This window comes from Scomber japonicus, chromosome 4 (assembly GCF_027409825.1).
Source record: "Scomber japonicus isolate fScoJap1 chromosome 4, fScoJap1.pri, whole genome shotgun sequence".
NCBI lineage: Eukaryota > Metazoa > Chordata > Actinopteri > Scombriformes > Scombridae > Scomber > Scomber japonicus.
In genome coordinates, this window is record NC_070581.1 from 8,399,972 (window position 1) to 8,418,718 (window position 18,747).

Here is an 18,747-nt window from a genome sequence, read left to right on the forward strand (position 1 = left end):
TCCTCTAGTCCTAAAGGTAATCTGTCTACCAGAGTCCTGAATGAACCCACATCTGTATTTTAATAATGAGCTCTCTATTATCATCAGCTCCCGTGTCAGTTTAGTACCCCCAAAAGACACCTGGGCATGATCCCTCCCACGCCAAAAACACCCATCTCAAAATTAAAGTTCATATGCTGAAAAGTATATGAGAAGTTTTGGCTAAAAGTTGCAGTGTGAGTTTTACTGCCACTATTTTAAACGTAAAATCTGAGCTTGTGTGGCTCAGTCTGAAGTGCTTAATTGGGAAATGTCCGCATGGCAGTTGGTGCATTGCCCTTTTGACGCTTCAACAGTGTAGGGTAGCTTTTGTCAGGCTCTAACTAACGATCCACCTACCTCATCAAGGTTTCTTCTTATTTTACTTGTTCTGTGAAGCACGATCATTTCAGTTTGAAAAATGGTTTCAAAGGGAATTATTTCTTTCTTTTGAGGAATGAGAAAAATTTTAATGCAACATATTTAGTTTTTAAAACTAAAAGAAATATTTAAAGGATTAAATAGACTGAGCATCCAGGAAAGAAAAATGAATGACCCCAACAAGATCATCACAGGATATGTATGGTTTAATAAAATCATATAACACATACACAGGTCTGATGAATTTAAGTCAAGGCCAGGGTTACCTGAGCTGATCCCTGTGTCATTAAAAAAAAAAGACAACCCTGAAGCAAAAGCAATAACTCAAATCAGGTTTTTTTTTTTCAGTCATATCAAAACACGGACGGTCCCTGTGCACTCGATACAGCTCATATCTGTTTTGCCTTTTCATTCCAACAAAAGCAGCAGAGGTTCGGACGTATGGTGAATTTCACATTCAGCTGATGGACGAATGAGCCTGAATGCATCTTTACAGCTCGTATCTTAGAAACGCCTTCTGCCGATCTTGTGAAATGACCGAACTGAAAGTGTACTGACTCAGACCGTGAACCTAGTGTAATACACACACACTTTTTCATTCTTCAAAAGTTTTCCTCATAGAATATAGCAGTGCAGAATAATAGAGCAACTTTAACAAATGATACTCTAGATAAATAGCATAAAAAGAAGGTTTTAAAAACAAGTGCATGCTAACAGCAAATCAACTATCATATAATTTAAAGCAGGAATGCGACAGGTGCCACTCTTATAGCCAAAGTAAAACCCTTCATCAATACACAGTTTTACCCGTTTTCTCCCACTCTTCATCCGTGGTTGACCAGCAAGTTCTAAGAGAGAAAAGAGGGGAGAGAGTAGAAAATTAGTTTGCACTCCTGACACATTCTCTGACCTTTGAAATGCTCTTAGGTGCAAGGATTGTCCACATCTTCTGTGAACTTTCCTGGTTTTAACTGACAGTAACTGAAAGGTCAGACTTGGTAATAGCAGGGATTATCTCAATAATGGTGGAGAGTGAACAGGTTGACCGATGTTACTCATGTCTACATCACCACTCCAGATGCTGTTTTTCTGTTGTATTAAATTGCAACTTGTGAGTGTTGTGTCTTTGTTGATGCAGTTAGTCTGTTTGACACTTAGAATTTTATACAACTGTTCCCATTGACACATTAAATAATTATGCAGTTTTTTAACCCTTTGAGGTTGTGAATAGACATTTCTGAGCTCTATGAGCCATTTTATATTACTTCACAGCTCTTTAAGAGCTCATACATCCTGTTGATGACATTCAATAAGTGTAGACTCTTTCCATTATTTGTATTATTTTTGCCTTTATATTTGGTATTTTTAAAAGCAACACAGTTGGACATGTGGTAGGCAGAGAGGAGAGAAAACATAGTAACAAAGTTATTGGCTGGCAGCAAACAAGGCCAATCAAACAGTCTTCCCAATTCTTTTCAAATAAAGTGCAGTCCCCAGCAAGGCATATAAATTGTCTCATAACGGAGAGTCTAGGCTGGCAACCCTCGAGGAAGGTGCATAACTGTTACGTGCTAAAATATCCACTCCACCCTAAATATGCCTCGAGGGTAGATGAAGTCCCTTGTTAATTAAAATCACATTAATGAAGATTGAGAAAGCCTTGAAATTACAGTATTCCCCATGCATAATGATGTCCACAAACAACTTTATTTTGTTAAAACTGATACACTCAATAAACGTGTGCAATTGTAGATAACTTATCATAGGAGAGCCCAACTGATGCTAGATTTTTGGGGCTGATAACAATATTGGTATTTGAGAGTGAAAAAATAAATGCATAAACATTGTTCAGGCAGAAAAAGACAGTTTACAGTTGGAGAATTTGTGTCAGAATTGTTTATATCTGAGGAATCCTTACTGGGCGTTACAACTTGAAGCATCGGAGGGTTCTAACTAGAACCATCACTAAAGGAATCACCTTAAGGGTTCAGTGAGGAACCTTTAATTTTCTTCACAAACGTTCCAAACCAACCTTTTTTTTGTGTTACAGGAAAAAAAACCTGTGTATGTAAAAGGGTTATAGTGGGAACCAGCCTTCAGGGTGATACTCAAAACATCTACCTGGAACCCTGCAGGGACATTTTGAGTAGATCAAGTAAATTCCCATTTGCAATCTCTGTACTTGCTAGTATTCTGTTATCTGTCTACCTAGCTTCGATTTGAAAACATGCAATTAATCCAAGGACTGCAACCTCCAACTTCCAACCATCAATGAAGTCCTTGAAACCATAACAACACTTTGTCCCTGAGAGAGAACAACATGTATGACACTTTGATTCCAAGCCACAAATATGGTAAGAGCTTCACTCAGATTGTGTGCTCTCAGTCAACACCCTGAAATCTTGGCATGATGATGCTGTAAAGGCACAATCTATCAAGCCATTTTGAATTGAAATTTGCCATCAAGAAGATCCATTCCTACAACCGTGGAGAGAAACCTATCAAAATGATCAATAAATGGTATGTGATATACAGTGCCTTTCTAGAGAGATTGGGGCTGCTCATGGTCATTTAATAGTAGGTGATTGGCCTTCCGTGTTAAGGTCAATAAACTCTTTGAAGCCTTATTAGTTATAACTTATGCTCTCCAAGAGAGACAGCATCTAACAAGACAGCTCCTAGCTATGATAATATAAGCTGATTACCATGGGGAGGCTTGACCCTGACTACCTCATCCGCCACACAGAATCAGAATAAAGAGAGGGCTAGATTTATTTAAGCTTTAGCACCTGGTTAAATGTGGATGTGAAGCATTCTGCCATAGACACATTTAGCTTATTTATCAAGCAGCCGCACCAGGCTGGAGTTGCTGTTTTTGTGTCATTTGAGCATCTGCCTCTCTCCTTACTACGTACTAATTTTAGGGATGATTGCAATAATAATAGGAGGAGACATGGTAACAGAGGATGATTATGTATTTCACTGGATTTATCACGGTCATTAGCAAATGTCAGTTCTGCATGGAAAATTTACCGCTTCTGAAAAGCAGGGGTAAAAAAAGAGGAAAGATGGGATTTACACAACCTACAAAGAGTGAATGAACCTTAATTCTGCTAAATCTAAATGACATCTGACATAGTACACCATAAAAATATCTGAAGTAATGCACCGTATCAGTTAACAAGACTAAGAAAAGAAAATATGTTGATATAATCCTTTTATTCTAATTTTTGCATGTTTGTGTAACAGGTAAATATGCACCACTGACTGTAGAGCAGGTTTTTGTTGGTCAATCGTGCAATCGCTTTCCACTTCCTCAAGAAAGCAATGTGCCAACAATGCGCCTGATCACATCTCATTTTGAGACCAACATGCCCATGGGTTCTCCGATAGGTGCAAGTGCATTTGCTATTTAAACAATGTAGGTGCAGGATGGAAAAATGACAACTGCGTCGGTCTTAGACTAGCAAAGACCCTTACGCTGCTCCGCTGTGCACCTGCTGGTGTTAGATAAGGTCCTAACTGAACACCTATACGTGACTGTTTGGTTTACCCACTCCCTGTATGACTCCATGGATTACTGAATGTTACCGTTTGTTTCCAAGGAGAAGGGAAGGGACAATGATGGGAGAAAATAATTGCAACGCAATAGTAGCAAACTCTCTGAACCAATCTCCATTACCTTAAGACAGTATATTCAGTGTGTAGAGAAAAAGCCTATAGTTGTGTGTCTATGATGAATCAGATGGTACGTGCTATTTAACATATCTAATTCCTTTGATTGGGAAAGTAGACCCTATAGAAATATCTACATTATAGCCTCCATTACACAGACACAGAAGAGACATCACAAACACACAGCAGCATTCTTCTACCTTAGTATGGTATGGTGTACTGTATATGTCTCCCATTGCCTTCATATATCTATATTTTTATTTGTGTACTGACATGTCTGATTGATTCACACATTACACGGTTAATTCTTAATTGTTCTACAATATAATTTATATTAATCTTTATATACTTTAATTCACATGATATTTGATTCATTAAGACAGGTGTATATTACTCTAACCTTGACAGATATTGAGGTAAATTGATGAACAGAGGTGGAATTGTGAAGGAATTTTCCATACAGCAGACAGAGAGCAGCCAGCCAGATCCTTCTGTGGGTCAGGACGACTTTTCCTTGTGGTCATTATCATGACAACCAGTGCTGCAGTAAAAAATCTTATGGCAAGGTCTCTGAATATGTTATGATTCGAGCCAAGGCTGTCTAGTAAACACACCCTTACCTGGACTATTACTGTAACTAGGCGTTGTTTACAGTTCTTCCTTCAGATTTTGGGTAACATTTCACAGTGCAAGTGTCAATCAATTATTTTTCTCATTGTATCGAAGTGTCTCTAAATTACCCACCTCCATGATATCCATCACAGTTCTCAAACTTTTTATCGAGACCATCATAAGGTCAACATTATTATTTTTGTTTATGACTAGACACCTGTAGCCTCAGCTGAACTTTTTGTTTATTTCTAATTAGTATGCACACGTGTTAAACCAAGATGATGAAGAAAGTAAATACAAACTGCTGAACATCAGACTGTTAACATGCTATCACTGCAACCTTGTCATGATAATGATGTTAGCATTTAGCTCAAAGCCAGAGCATAGTCTCAGTCTCACTGTAGACTCTTAGCCTTGATATCTCATCATCACATCGCCTGTATTTGGGGAGTTGGAGGACAAATTGGAGTGTGTCTATGGTCCAAGGTTATTTTTCTTAATAATTCAAGCAAACGCTAAAATTACTTGCAAATTCACTTTGGTTTCTCTATCATATATTGACCATGCTCAGTCTTGCTTGGCTTCATTGGTTGATGCAGTAGCAGGGATGAAAGTTGGTCCTGAATGACTTCTGGTGCCACTGAACTCCTACAGCTCAACTAACCCATGTGGAACTATGCAACAAGCTAAATTGAGTTAAGGTTCGGGGTGCATTGACGTAAAGCCAGTTGGTAGAGATACTGTGTGTATGAATGTATGTGCAGGCGTGGGGATTTGTGTATGTGTGTGAAGAGGGCATGGTATCTGGGCTAAGCACTGTGAAGTTCCCTCCAGCTGTGAAACTCAAACCATTAAAACCACAGAGAGACTCACAGAGGAGGGTGATCAATATGGCTCCCCTTTTCTGCCCTCTCATCTCATCTCACGGATTTCCTTTTTTCACCCCTGTTCTCGTCCCATTCTTCTGTTCCCTTCTCCGGTCTGCTCTATTCTATCATCTATAATGTTCCCCTATTACCTCTCGATCTCCTCTTTACATGCTATATGCTTTTAAGAGTGGGTAATAATCATCTTCCTCTGTGAAGAAAAAGTGTACTACTGACAGTGACATGAACGACAAAGAGATTAGTACTCTGATTGATTCTACTAAATGGTACCTGTGCATTTCTACTGTATTAAAAAAAACCTGGTAAAACCTCACAACTCACCCAGTAACACACTAATGGATTTCCCACCTGTGGCTCTAATTGAAGATCCAACCTGAGTTAAAAGTAGTCTCTGCCTAAGAGGACATGCGGGGGTTACATCACCAACTCAGCCTTGCAGATAGCACACTGGTATCAGAGCTCTTACAACAAGCCTATTTTCATTTCATGTGGCTCTGGCCGGGGGAGATCACAGATGTAGAGTTGGGGGGTGGAGAAAGAAGAAGAGGGACAGGGCCAGAACACAGTGGGACATAGAAAGAGAAAAACAAATGGCAGATGAGCAGCAGAAGTCTGCCTGTTCTCCATTCGGCCAAACCCAGCCTGGGAGCCTTAACTCAATTGGAAATCCATTTTATTTGATGACTGGCAGGCAACTGGGGCTCCTAGGTGATAGGCCGAGGCTCTGTGGTTGATAGGCTTGACCACACCACTGCTGAGGGATGGAGGGATGGAGGGATGGGGATGGAGGGATGGATATGAAGGGGAACGTGGAGGAGAAGATGCAAAAATTGTGTCCGCTAACAAAGTTTATATCAGTTTACCTCGACAATCAGCTATATTCAATGCTTTTGTTAAGAATAAATTAACTAACACTGCACCTAATGATTCAATTAATTATCAGCTAATTTGTTGAGTGATTCATTAGTGTAGTCTAGTCTGTTTACTCTATCAAATGTTAGAAAATAGTTAATTGCACATCAGAATTTCCGAGAGCCCAGGCTGCATCTTCAAATTGTTGCTTGTTTTGTCCAACAGTCAAATACAGACAAATACATTTAATTTACTTGGAGAGAAAAACAGCTAATCCTCACATCTGAGAGTCAGGGAACAACAAGTTTAACATTTTTGTTTGTTAAAAACACGATTAATTATTTTTTGTTCATCCATATTTAATTGATAAACTGATTATTTTAGCACGATCAGTAATTATTCATCAAATTCATGTGGAAGCAATCCCTACAGACTATCTTTTCTTAAAACTCACCACACAACTTTTTGACCGTCAAGCATGATCATGTAAAATCTGAGAAACAGTGCCACCACATGGCCACTTGTTGTAACTACATGATAATGGCACATTGAATTTGTAATGTAAATAGAGCTGGATATGGCATGGCACGTCCTTGCCAATTTACACAAGAGACCAAGAGCATGAAATGTTGCTTAATGTTGCATACTTGCCTGCTATGTTGTTCAGTCATTGTATTAATACGTTGACAGATTTGTATTGTCTATGGAGTATTAATTGGACCTGAAGTTTTTGTTTGATCCTGTGAAGTTACTTTACATAACTTGTCTTGTGTTATTTTATTTAAAAGGCTCAGTACTGAATTGAACAAGAGTGTTTTCTTGCTGATAAGTCCAACTGTTTATTTGCAATAGGACATTCTGTGATTCTCTTTCAAAAGCCACACAGTCTGGCTTCAAACATCTCACCTTGACATCAGCTTTTCACATTCTCTCCTTGAATGTTTGTCTGTGGTGAAGTTGGTGGCTTTGTCATGTGTTTGTTATTGTCTTGTGCAGACTAGGTAGAGAGGGCCAGACCTCTAAATCAATAAAAAAAATGAGTGGTGAAAGGCTTGGATGACATTTCTTTGACTGACATAAAAAAAAAAACTTAAGTGTTCCTGCGCTACTGCAACTACTGTGTGGACTGAAAATCACACTGGAGGGTTAGATGTACCACTCACTACTGAAAATCTAACATGAACACAATGCCAGACTTAATAATTAAGAACATAAAGGAAATTCAGTTTCTTTCAGAGGCTCACGAAGTATAACAACTCAGGCATAATTTTCCTTCTTCTGGCATCGTAGTTTAAACAGGAATCTCACAAACTCCTTACTTGAAGTTAAGGTTTCTCAACAGTTAACCAGCACACAGAATAACTGCAGCACTCAATTGATGTGTTTTAGACAATCTTGACTTCTTAGACAATAGGATCTGACTGACAGTGAACCTACTGCCTAAAGCACTGAGAAGAAGCAAGTGTGCAACCGTAGCCTCTGGTCATTGAACACGATATAAAGCTTTGGAAGGAGTTACTGTAAACTCACTACACTGGATCAGTCAGTACCCTCAGGCTAATGATAGGGTAAAATGTTGTGGTAGGCCAATTGGAGGCTTAGATGAAGATGTAAGATTTTACTGGACCGAAATAAAAAAATGAAACAAAAAACAAGTTGACGTATAGAGAGGTTTAAACCAGTCATCTTTTTAGCACAATATAAATAATAAGCTAACTTTGATACATTTGCTCGACAAAGCATTGTCGATAACTGCCGTGCAACTATGAAAAAGCTATTTCAAAGTTTCACATGAAATTGAACTTGTCAACACAGCTCTGCCAGCAAACAATAACACAATGGTATTTATTTATTTACAAAAGGCCAGAGAAGAAAAAAAAATCGATCTCTTTGGGAGTACAGGGTGTGAATTGGAGAGCAATCACAAAAGGAGAGGCAAGCCTCGACTCATAAAGAGAAAGAGGAGGTGGAGAGACAGATGGATTGAGTGACAACGGGACACAAAAGGGAGGCTGGTATAAAGTGGACCATTCCGATAATGTTGCGGCTGCTTCGAGGCGACAAAAGCCGGTAAAAAACCCACCTAAAAGCCCTGCTGCTGTCCTCTCTTATCCCAGCTGGTGGTCGTGGTTCCACAAAACCTCTTCATGAGTGCGCGAGCGAGGGTGGGTTGGTGGGGGTGGGAGGGAGCTGGCGATAAAAAGCTGACCAGACTATTGGTGTGAAATGCACCCAGAAAAAAAAACCAACTAAGTGTGTCGACTGCTTATGCAGCCACGGTGGCTTTCAACACAACACAATACGAGGCTGTGTTGAATCATTATCAGGACCCCCATCGGGAATGCAGACAGAGGGGGACAGAGTAGGGGGTCTGGTGGCGCAAGCCGACAGCCGTGGTGGTGCTCGGAAAGGTCAGGGTACAGCGAGCGAGGGGTACAAAAGCTGGTGAAAATGCTTCCCTCGGGAGGTAATTGTGAGTACCGTCAACTCTACCCCCTCCCTCCACGTCTCCACACCCCCAACTCTTCCCTGGTTTGAAAGCTTTGAGGTGTCGGAGGGCCGCCGAGGGCCAGGAGGCAGATGAAAGAGGAAACAGAGGCTGTGGATTCGGCTTGATGTGCTGTTCGATCGCACGGTGCGGCGCAACAAAAGACTGGGAAGTACAGGAGAGGTTAGAAGAGAAAGGAAAACACTGGGACACAGAGAGGGGTGGCCAATAAAGACTCAGTGAGCATTATTTGAAGAAAAAAGATTGACTGAGAGAAAGTTTTATGTGTAACCCAACAGTGGCCAATAGTGGTGGAGGTATGAATATGTAATGTCTTTACTGAAGGAAGGTGCTGGACAGAACAGCTGCCACGTAGGAAAAAGAGAGATGAATAGCATGCACACACAAAGGAAACACACAGCGGTGGAATATAATGTGTGTCAAAAAACCTGCGCATGTTGTTTTACATGTAAAGCCCACACACCAGAGCCACTGCAGATTAACACATGCTGCTGCATCAAGATGTGCTTAAAAGTTTTTTTTCCCCCCAGAATCAACCAGGCTTCTTCATTCACTCATACTGGCACATCCCATTCATGGCCAGTGAGAGGGCTGCCTTCTTGTTCATTTTAAGAGCTCACTGTTAAAATTATTTTAATTCATGATTTTAACTTAAATATTAATCCGACATATGATTTGCTGCCAGAAAACCACAACCAACAAAACTTTTCTGAATCTTTCGTGATGTGCTATGAAATAGTTGCATGAGATAACTACAGCTGCAATTAAAAATTCATTTTAATTGCTGATTAAGCGGTTGAATATTTTATTGATGAACCCATGGTGGCATCTTCAAATGTCTTATTTTGTCCACAATCCAAAAATATTCAGTTTATTATAATAGAGGACTATAGGAACCAGAAAATATTCACATTTGAGAAGCTGGAACCAGAGAATTTGGACATTATTTTTCTTAAAAAATAGACAAAACAACTAATTATCAAAACAGTTGCCAATTTCTTCAATAGTTGCCAACTTATTGATGAATCAACTAGTCGTTAGATGACCTAACCGTGAATATCTGTAAGTCAGGATAGTTTGTCAAGTCTTTAAAACGGAATATGTTGAGACAGAAATGTTCATTATAAATAATTGCTAAGTTCCTTTAAAAATCATATTAGGATGGTATTTTTGTCTGTCACAAGTTCAGTTTTTCTAACAAACTTTATTCCTTTCAAACTTGGAATGTATCAGCTTACAACCTTAAAAAAAGTGACTACACCTCTGTGCCGCTGCTGGTCATGAAATCAAACTGACACCTCCGTGAATGTGCAAAGTTGACCTTAAAACACCCACAAAATACTCATTAATGAAGGTTTAAAGAGTCCGTACTGTTCCTCATCTTCACTGTCACAACAACGGTGACCAATCTTGACACCTTTGGCAAAAATCGAAACGCTTTAAACTTTCAGCAGGACAAGGCGTCCTCATTAAAGATTTTTAATTCTACGTTTGGACACGTGGCGCAACAGTCCAGCTTAAATTTGACAGCAGCTAATGAGAATAAAATTCAATCACATATCCGCTTTAAGTGTTTTACACTACGCTGGCTATGAACCCTGTTAAGTTGTCTCATAGTTAACGTTAATTCCTTGTCAAAAAAAACAGGTATGATTTGGTTCTGATTATTTTTTTGTGAAAGTTTTGTGCTGCAGTTCTCTTTGAAAAACATTCAGCTTTCCATCTGATTGAGCTATTTTTCACAACACTGAGGGGGGGGGGGGGGAAAGTCTGAGGGGGAAAAAAAGGAAAAAGGAAAGAGAACCCTTATTCACCACCTAAATACCTAAACGTACAAGGCTGTTATTTCACCAGTGCTGAATAGCTAGATTAAAAAATATAACCCACAGAGCACACAATACAAGACAGACGAACAACAAAAGAGACAGAGCGTGAGCGGATAATGATGCTCGCTGGTGATTGGTTGTGATCGGCTCAACAATGATCAATGCCAACTTGAAAGGAGGCAACGCTGATGGTTTATGATGGAGGGAACAACTGCCAACAGTATGAAAATGAAATCAATAAGTCAACCGCCGAGCACACAGAGAGAGAGAAATGAAAGAAATGGTTGAGAGTAAGACGAAGGTTTGGAAAAAGAGAAACAGATAGGAGACAAGATGGAATAAAACAAGAGAGACAAAGAGAGAGAGGAGTAAAGAGGGGGAAAAATAGTTGCAGACAGGCATAGAAGCTAGATGAAAGGTGTTGGTTTAAAGGAGGCAGAGGCAGAAAAACAATATTGACAGATGAAGGAAGATTCATTAAAGATAGATAAAAGAGACACTATGGTAAAAACAAACTGGTGAACAATCAGATAAACCAACTGGTAAAAGGTCTAAGAAACTTTTCTACAAACCCTCTGTGTCAATGTGTGTTTAAAGATGCTCGGACATGTGTGAGTTGTGTGTCCATGTATGGTCAGGTAACTGGGAAATGGTGAATTCCAAAAATAAAAAAAATAAGGAAACAGGTCTAAAGCAGCAGTTTAAAAAGTTTCTAGGCTTGTAGACTTTCTTGCGTCTGGAAACTGGACTCACAGGTTCATATGAGTAACAGTCTTATGTCCTGCTGTGTGTGTGTGTGTGTGTACAGTATGTGTGTGTATTTACACTGGCGCTAATGACTATCCTGAACTGTATCCTTCCATCCCTGATAGTACATTTGGCTGTTTTTCAGTGAGTTAGACACTCATGACTCCAGAATCCAACTCTGTAGCAGACCTAACATACACACACATACACACATACACACATACACACACACACACACACACACACACACACACACACACACACACACACACACACACACACACACATACACGCCTCAAGGTCGTACAGCCAAAATTCAATGAGGGACAAACATGCTCTCAAAATGCAAGCAGAGCTCAGAAAACACCATGAAAGATAAATCAATGCTATTTGAAATGTTGTGTGAATCTGCTGCAGCACAACACTGTACACCATCTTCAACTTTCTCAGCATTTTTTAAATGACTGCTACTTTTTGTTTAAAGTCAGGGACAGTGACTATAAAATCCATAAAACAACTTTCACACATGTCTACAGGTCATCTTGCCTGTGGGATCCATTGGATTTGGTGAACATACACTATTAAAAAAAAAAACCCACCTCATTCTGATGATTTCTCACTTCTACCTAAAAATTTTTTTTTTATAAATTGGCAAAGGACATCAAAAGGTTGCTGACCTTTGGAACATAGTGTAATATTAGGCTATATGTAAGTTAGTAAAATGTATTTATATAGCACATTTCACAGACATAAGTCACAAAGTGCTAGAGAAAACATAAAAAGCTTTATGTTTATTATATATATATAGCAGGAAGTCTAATAATGTAATAAATAAAAAACAAACAAACAAAAACTAAAATAAAGATGAAATGCAGAAAGCCTGATGTCAAGCTAAAGAATCCAACAGACATGTTCATTGGTACAATTCAACTTCAGGATAATAACACTGCAAGTAAAAAACTTTTGGTCAATACACACCTTTTTTTTTAGTGCTCTACCATTATACCACTGTGTTCCATAAAGTCTTTATCAACTTTTGTTCAACACTGTGAGCTGGGTAGAAAAAGAAAAGTTCAAGGCTTCCTTAAGACTTTTTTTTTATCCCTTTGTCTGTAGGCTGTCACAGCTAATGAGGCACAAACAGACCATCAACAGAGCAGGAAAGAAACAAGAAGCTGACAAAAAAATGTGCCTCCAATGACTGTCACCTTTTAAAATCAATTCAACACCTCTGCAAAAACAGACAATAACTACTGAACAATTTGTTAAGATTTAAGAGTTTTATTCCTATTTTCTCTTGTGTGGAGGAAGTCACTGTGGTAAAGTCACATACTGTATAGAGCGTCAAAGGATAAAGAGTGCTATCTGCTCCACAGTACATCAACCTTGTAGAAAAGTTCTGCACTTTTAAAAGAGGATGTAAAAAAAAATCACCAAAAAACAGCCCCAATTAAAGCAACCTATACTTATTCAGAGGCTTGGTGTGAAACTCCCTCAGCTCAGACTTTAATATAGGATGATTTCTCTCAGAACAAAAATATAAAAATTACCCAGAACTTCTGTTCCTTAATTAGGCCAAGTTTAAAAGAAGCTACAAGACATTTTGTAATATTTATTCACGCATAACGATGAGGTGAATGTGGAGTTTGACTCTGTGTTCACTTCATACACTTTATGTCAAAAAAACTGAAGAGTAGATACTTAAGTGAAAGTATGTGAAACTTTTTGTGTGTGTGTATGTGTGTGTGTGTGTGTGTGTGTGTGTGTGTGTGTGTGTGTGTGTGGTCAGTAGCAGGTCCAGCAAGCAGCTGAAGCCCCTCATTCTTCTTCATTAGTGTTGACTGCTGAGGGGCCTGTCGTCTCTCTCTCTCCCTCTCTCTCTCTCTCTTTCTGTATCTTTTCATCCTCTGTCCATCTCTAACCCTTCCTCCACTTCTCCCCTGACAGTATCCTCTCATCTTTCCCTTCTTGCTTCTCACTTCCTGATACCTTTTTACCTCGTGTTCTTCCTTCTCGCTTCATGTCTCCTCCTTTCACTCCTAGCTCTCATGTGTCTCCTCCATCTCTCCTCTTACCTCCACCTCTCTTCTTTAACTATCCACCTGCTCCTCTTCATCATCCCTCCTCCTTTCTACCTCATTTTCTTCCCTCTCTCCTTCAACCGCTCAGTGTTCCCTCGTCATGTTTTCCACACACTAACTCTTCTTCTTCCTCTGTCTACTCATATTTTCTCTCTATTTCCTCCTTTTCTTTTTCCTCATTTCTCTTGTTTATCTTCTTGTAATGTCTCTACAGCTTTGCGCTCAGTCCTCATCACGACGTTCATCTCTCCCTTTTTTTCTAAATCTTGCTTATTTTTCCTCCTCAACGCTGCCTGTGGAGGAGGAAGCCTGTTCCATTATTTGTTTCACATGAAGTGATCTCTGGCTTCTGCTTGGAACGTTTAATCTCAGCTTTCACTTCATACCTAATTGTCTCTTCTTTCTCATTGCTCTCCTGCCATGCTTTAATGTTCGCCTGTTCCTCTTCCTGTATATTTTTCTTTTGTCTAAGTCCAGTCTTTTTCCGTGGCCTGTCTCTTTTATTTCTCATTGGGTTTTTTCCACATCTACCACACCAGTTTTTTTTTCTTCTTCAATACAATCCTTTGTCTCCAGCCTTCTCATTGTGTTTTTCTTCAGTTTGTTTGTCTATATTTTTATCTACTAGTGAACGAGCTGAGCCAGAGAGATCTTTGTACCGGCATGAGTCCTTTTCAATCAACAATAAAACTGGATGTAAAAGAAAAGAGGAATCAATATCGGGTTTTACACCGCTGTGATTCAGTGGCTTTGCGAAAGTCAGTGTGCATTCAGATGGGCAATAGATACAGATTTATAATCAGTATATCAGTATTGTCAGTAGGGTTTTTCTTTGAGAATGGACTTATCAAAACTTGATGAAACTATTTTCTTTTCTTCCCGTATCTTTTGCTGTGCTATCCACAGGGAATCATGCTCGCGCTCTAAGCAAGCCGCGGAAACAGCAGACAGGCTCCTGCATGGTGAGCCGGGCCCGTTTGGAATCACAACAGTGTTCCTTAAAAAAAATGCTGTACCATTTCTCTGTGGGTTCAAAGATAGCTCCGAGTGGATTAACTCCAATCCTGCCCTGCTTTAATGTTCTGAGGGGGACACAAGACTAGAAGCCCCTGTCAATATAATCCAATTCAGTGCATCAACACCTCAACTCTGGGGTTAACCATGGTGGAGTTTAATCAACACCTATCTGACACAGTGTCAATAAAAACATAAAGTATTTGGCTTCATATACCAGGGCTTAACTTTACAGGTGGTGTATTTATAAGAAGATATTAGACCTTGGAAAATAAACTTTAACTAGATTTTAAAATATGACAGATGTGGGTGGGAAAGCCAACAAAGCATCTGACTTTAAAGTGACAGCGAAGGTCTCCTATCCTTAAAATGTCTTAATATAACAAAGTAATGCTTGAAGTGTTGAAACTAGAGAATATTTACACCCAACTGCAGAGATTCAGCTCATTGTTTAGCTGTCTGTCTGAAACTTTGGTTCACTTTCAGCACTCATAGCGTCATTTTCGGCCATAGCATGAAGCTGCTACGCTACCTGCCTAGCACCAAACTACAAAAGACACAGTTAGCAACTAGCTGGTGAACATAGTGGAGCTATTAGCAGCTAAAGAGCCAGTCATTTCCCTCAGGAGTTGATGGAGAACAAAAACGTTGCAAAAAGAGAGTGAATATTGGACTTAGATTCACCAGTTGGACAGGAACAGGACTGTGTATGAATGATAATGTTGCTCCGTAACTGCTGGAAATTAGAAAACTAGTTAGCCATGTCCACGTTAGAAGGTGAAGATATGAAAGCGCTGTATCCACAATTTGTCTCTGCTGCTTCCAAGTTTCTAAAAAAATCAGTTAATGCAGGTTTCAGTACAGATTTTAACTTCAAATATGATGTTTCCCCAACATTAGCCAAGTACTTACTTACTAAGTGTTTTTTGTGCTTAAACATGATAATCCCTTAACCATAGCAAATTTACATCTAATAAAAAGATTTATATTTATTAGGTTTTAATAGTTTTTAATATGCACGGGAAAATAATGCCTGTAGCTCTGGTTGGGATAACATTAATGGCTAAACAATTAGCAACCCAAATGAATAGCTAAAGAGGGGGGATCTAAAGTGTAACTAATTGCCCCTCATGGCAGAGAGTGACCATCAATCTTAATACACTGGGTGATTTCAGTAAACGTCTCACAGTATGATAACTGACAAAACTGACATCTCATCATTAAGTCCTCCTGCTTCCTTCTGTACCACAGTGTGTCTGTCAGGGACCGAGGAGTTCAACAGCAAGAACATAGGAGAGAGATTACATACATGATCTATGCATTTCTATACAGCAGCTCTTAAACTAGTCAAGCTACTGCGTCAACAAGTGTTCTCTGTATTCCCCTGTATTGTCTTGTTCTCCAGCAATTAACCTTGATATACTGCCACTGGTCAGCTGGTAGGCTTTCACTGTAATGCAAAGTATGTTTTCTTCTATCCAGCACCACAAAGTTTTTTCTGTTATTCTGGAAGACAAATGTTCATTAATGGATAGATTCAACACATTTGCTTTGTTGAAACAGTTACTGTATCAGTTCCTCTCCATTCTGAAGTGATCCCTTTCTAGTCTGACTACACTGTAAAAAAAAAAAAAAAAAAAAAAGGGAGAATAAAATCAGCAGAGGAAAAATGTATTGTCAAGTTCAGCTGAAGCTTACATGAGGGTTCATCAAGTGTCCTGGCAGTCGTGTGTATTTTTACTGTTGGAAGTACACTTCTGCTGCAGCAAGGACATTCAATCTAGGGGAGCAGAAGGACTGCTGGATCCTCATATTAGCTTTAGCTGAACTTCTGAATGCATTTTTAAAAAAATCTGATTGAAGTATGTTTTAGATTTCTCATGTAATGTAGTTGCATATCCAGTAGAGAGAGAAAGAGTTATTACAGTGACCAAATAACACATGGAATATGAGTGTTTAAGCTAAGACTTGTAAAAATGGAAACATATCCTTCAATCCTTTATTTTAACACCTGTTTTCCAAAGTAAAAACCTGACATGAAAAGATGACAGAGTGACATGTTTCAAAAAGGGGCTGGAGAGACTTAGATGTATCAAGAAAATGTTAAAGTGCAACGAAAGAGGAGTGTCTCCAAATCTCTTTCTCCTGTACTCTCTAAACTTTTTCGCTTCATGTTTTGCACCACTCTGTAATTCTACTTCTTTCTTCTCTCTCTGTTTGGCTCTTTCTATCTCTCTCTCATCTGACAGGCAGCTTTTAACTTTAGGAGTACTGTAACTCCCTCGGTATTAGACACAAAGCCTGCTCCACAGCAGGGCTCCGGATATATGTGTGTGTGTGTGTGTGTGTGTGTGTGTGTGTGTGCGCGCTTCAGTAGCTGGCCTTGCTGAAGGGGAAAAATAACAGCATTTAAAGTTTCAAAGGTCTCAACTTGCAGCTGGACAGACTTCAACCTTGCTGCAGCTCCACATACATCTTGATTGGACACGCTGCTGTAAAATCATATTTCTCTTTTACTGTTTTTTACTCTCTATAGAAGCTGCTCTGGTATTTCTGCTCTTTACTTTGTGTCGGTCTCGCTCAAAAATTTTTCTTTTTCAAAAATCCCTTTTTGTACTTGTCTTGCACAATCTGTCATTTTTCAGTCCATTTTCTTCCTCTTTCTCTCCGCTCTCTATTGTGAGCCAAGCTGCTGACATTGATCAGCATCAGAGCCAGGCTCTCTCTGACGCTAAATGACTTGAGAATCCCACCAGGCATACAGACAGTGTGTGTGTGTGTGTGTGTGTGTGTGTGTGTGTGTGTGTTTTATATCTCGCAGTCTCCCAGAGGATAATGACTAGAGGTTGTTTGCTCCGTCTCTGCAGGGCCTGTGGGATCCTCCCCTCATTTGCTATCAAACACACATGCATGTACAACACACACACACACACACACACACACACACACACACACACACACACACACACACACACACACACACACACACACACACACACACACACACACACACACACACACACACACACACACACACATAGATGGTGTGTAGCCCAGCAGGAAGACGTGTGTGATGTGCAGGCCTGCCTACTGACCCGCTGTGACACTGATCAAAAAGACATCACAGTCTCTTCCGTTAAAACTGAACCCACCCCCCCACAAAAAAAAAAAAATAGGAGCGAGACCCAAGTTCAGTCCCAATTAAATCCTCTTTCACATATTTGAAATATTAGGAATGGAAAAAGTAATCATCTGTTTGCTTTTTCTTATATCAGTTCATTTTCTGCTTTGATTAACAAAATAAGCAGTTGTGGTTTAGTCACTCCACAAATTCACAATCACAATGTGGAAAACATCACTCATTAGCTTTGCTTATAAATATGAACAAATATCTAGGCTCACACAACACTGACTGTCTTTAAGATGCAGGCATTTAATATGAAGAGACATAGTAAAATGATCACAGCATCAAAATTCCTCCACATTTGTTGGAATCAAACATTTACATACTAAATAATTAATTATGAATGGTAATTTTTGTTTTTTTATTGCTGCATTTCTTCCTCATAACATTACACAGGCAGAAAGAGAAAAGGTAAGAATGAGTGTGAGGCTTTAAAACGCCATGAGCTGCATTTAAACTTCAGCATATAATAACCTATTTAGGTAACCTAGCAACATAAACAATTCAGTAACGCACATATCAATAATTAGCAATACGTCTGCAAGGCTGAGAATGAAAATGACTTATCAACAGTTTTATACAGTAGCACTGATCTGACTGTGTATATTTAACTACTGGGTTGCAAGTCAAAGGATATAAATGTGAAGCTTCAGGTTGATGCTACTACTTGTACAAACATTTGTTCTTAAGAGGCATGTATGAGTGATTTTACACAATTTGTGGCATTCATTAATTTTTTTGTTGTTTGGTACGAGTGGAATTCACGAGTGGTTGTAGAGCTGTTGTATGAGCCCTGAATAGATAGTTCAGGGCTCTTTCTTTCTTCTGATGATATGCATTCATATTACTTAATTTTTTTGTGTCCTCTATCATTAACACGCTTTGGGGGTAATGTGTTGGACTATATATTTACACCTATAATACTGTACTATGTATTACTATATTATTATCATTATTATTA

General features: G+C 39.2%; 1 protein-coding gene across 1 annotated transcript in view; it reads right to left on the minus strand.

Annotated features, from left to right (window-relative positions):
- Positions 1-457: 457 nt before the first annotated feature.
- Positions 458-18,747, minus strand: part of chchd6a (coiled-coil-helix-coiled-coil-helix domain containing 6a) — a 93,393-nt gene continuing 75,103 nt past the window's right edge. The window contains exon 8 of the mRNA XM_053317420.1: positions 458-1,247. Coding sequence (XP_053173395.1) covers positions 1,224-1,247 — 24 coding nt within the window. The 3' untranslated portion in view covers positions 458-1,223. The remainder of the gene's footprint in view (positions 1,248-18,747) is intronic.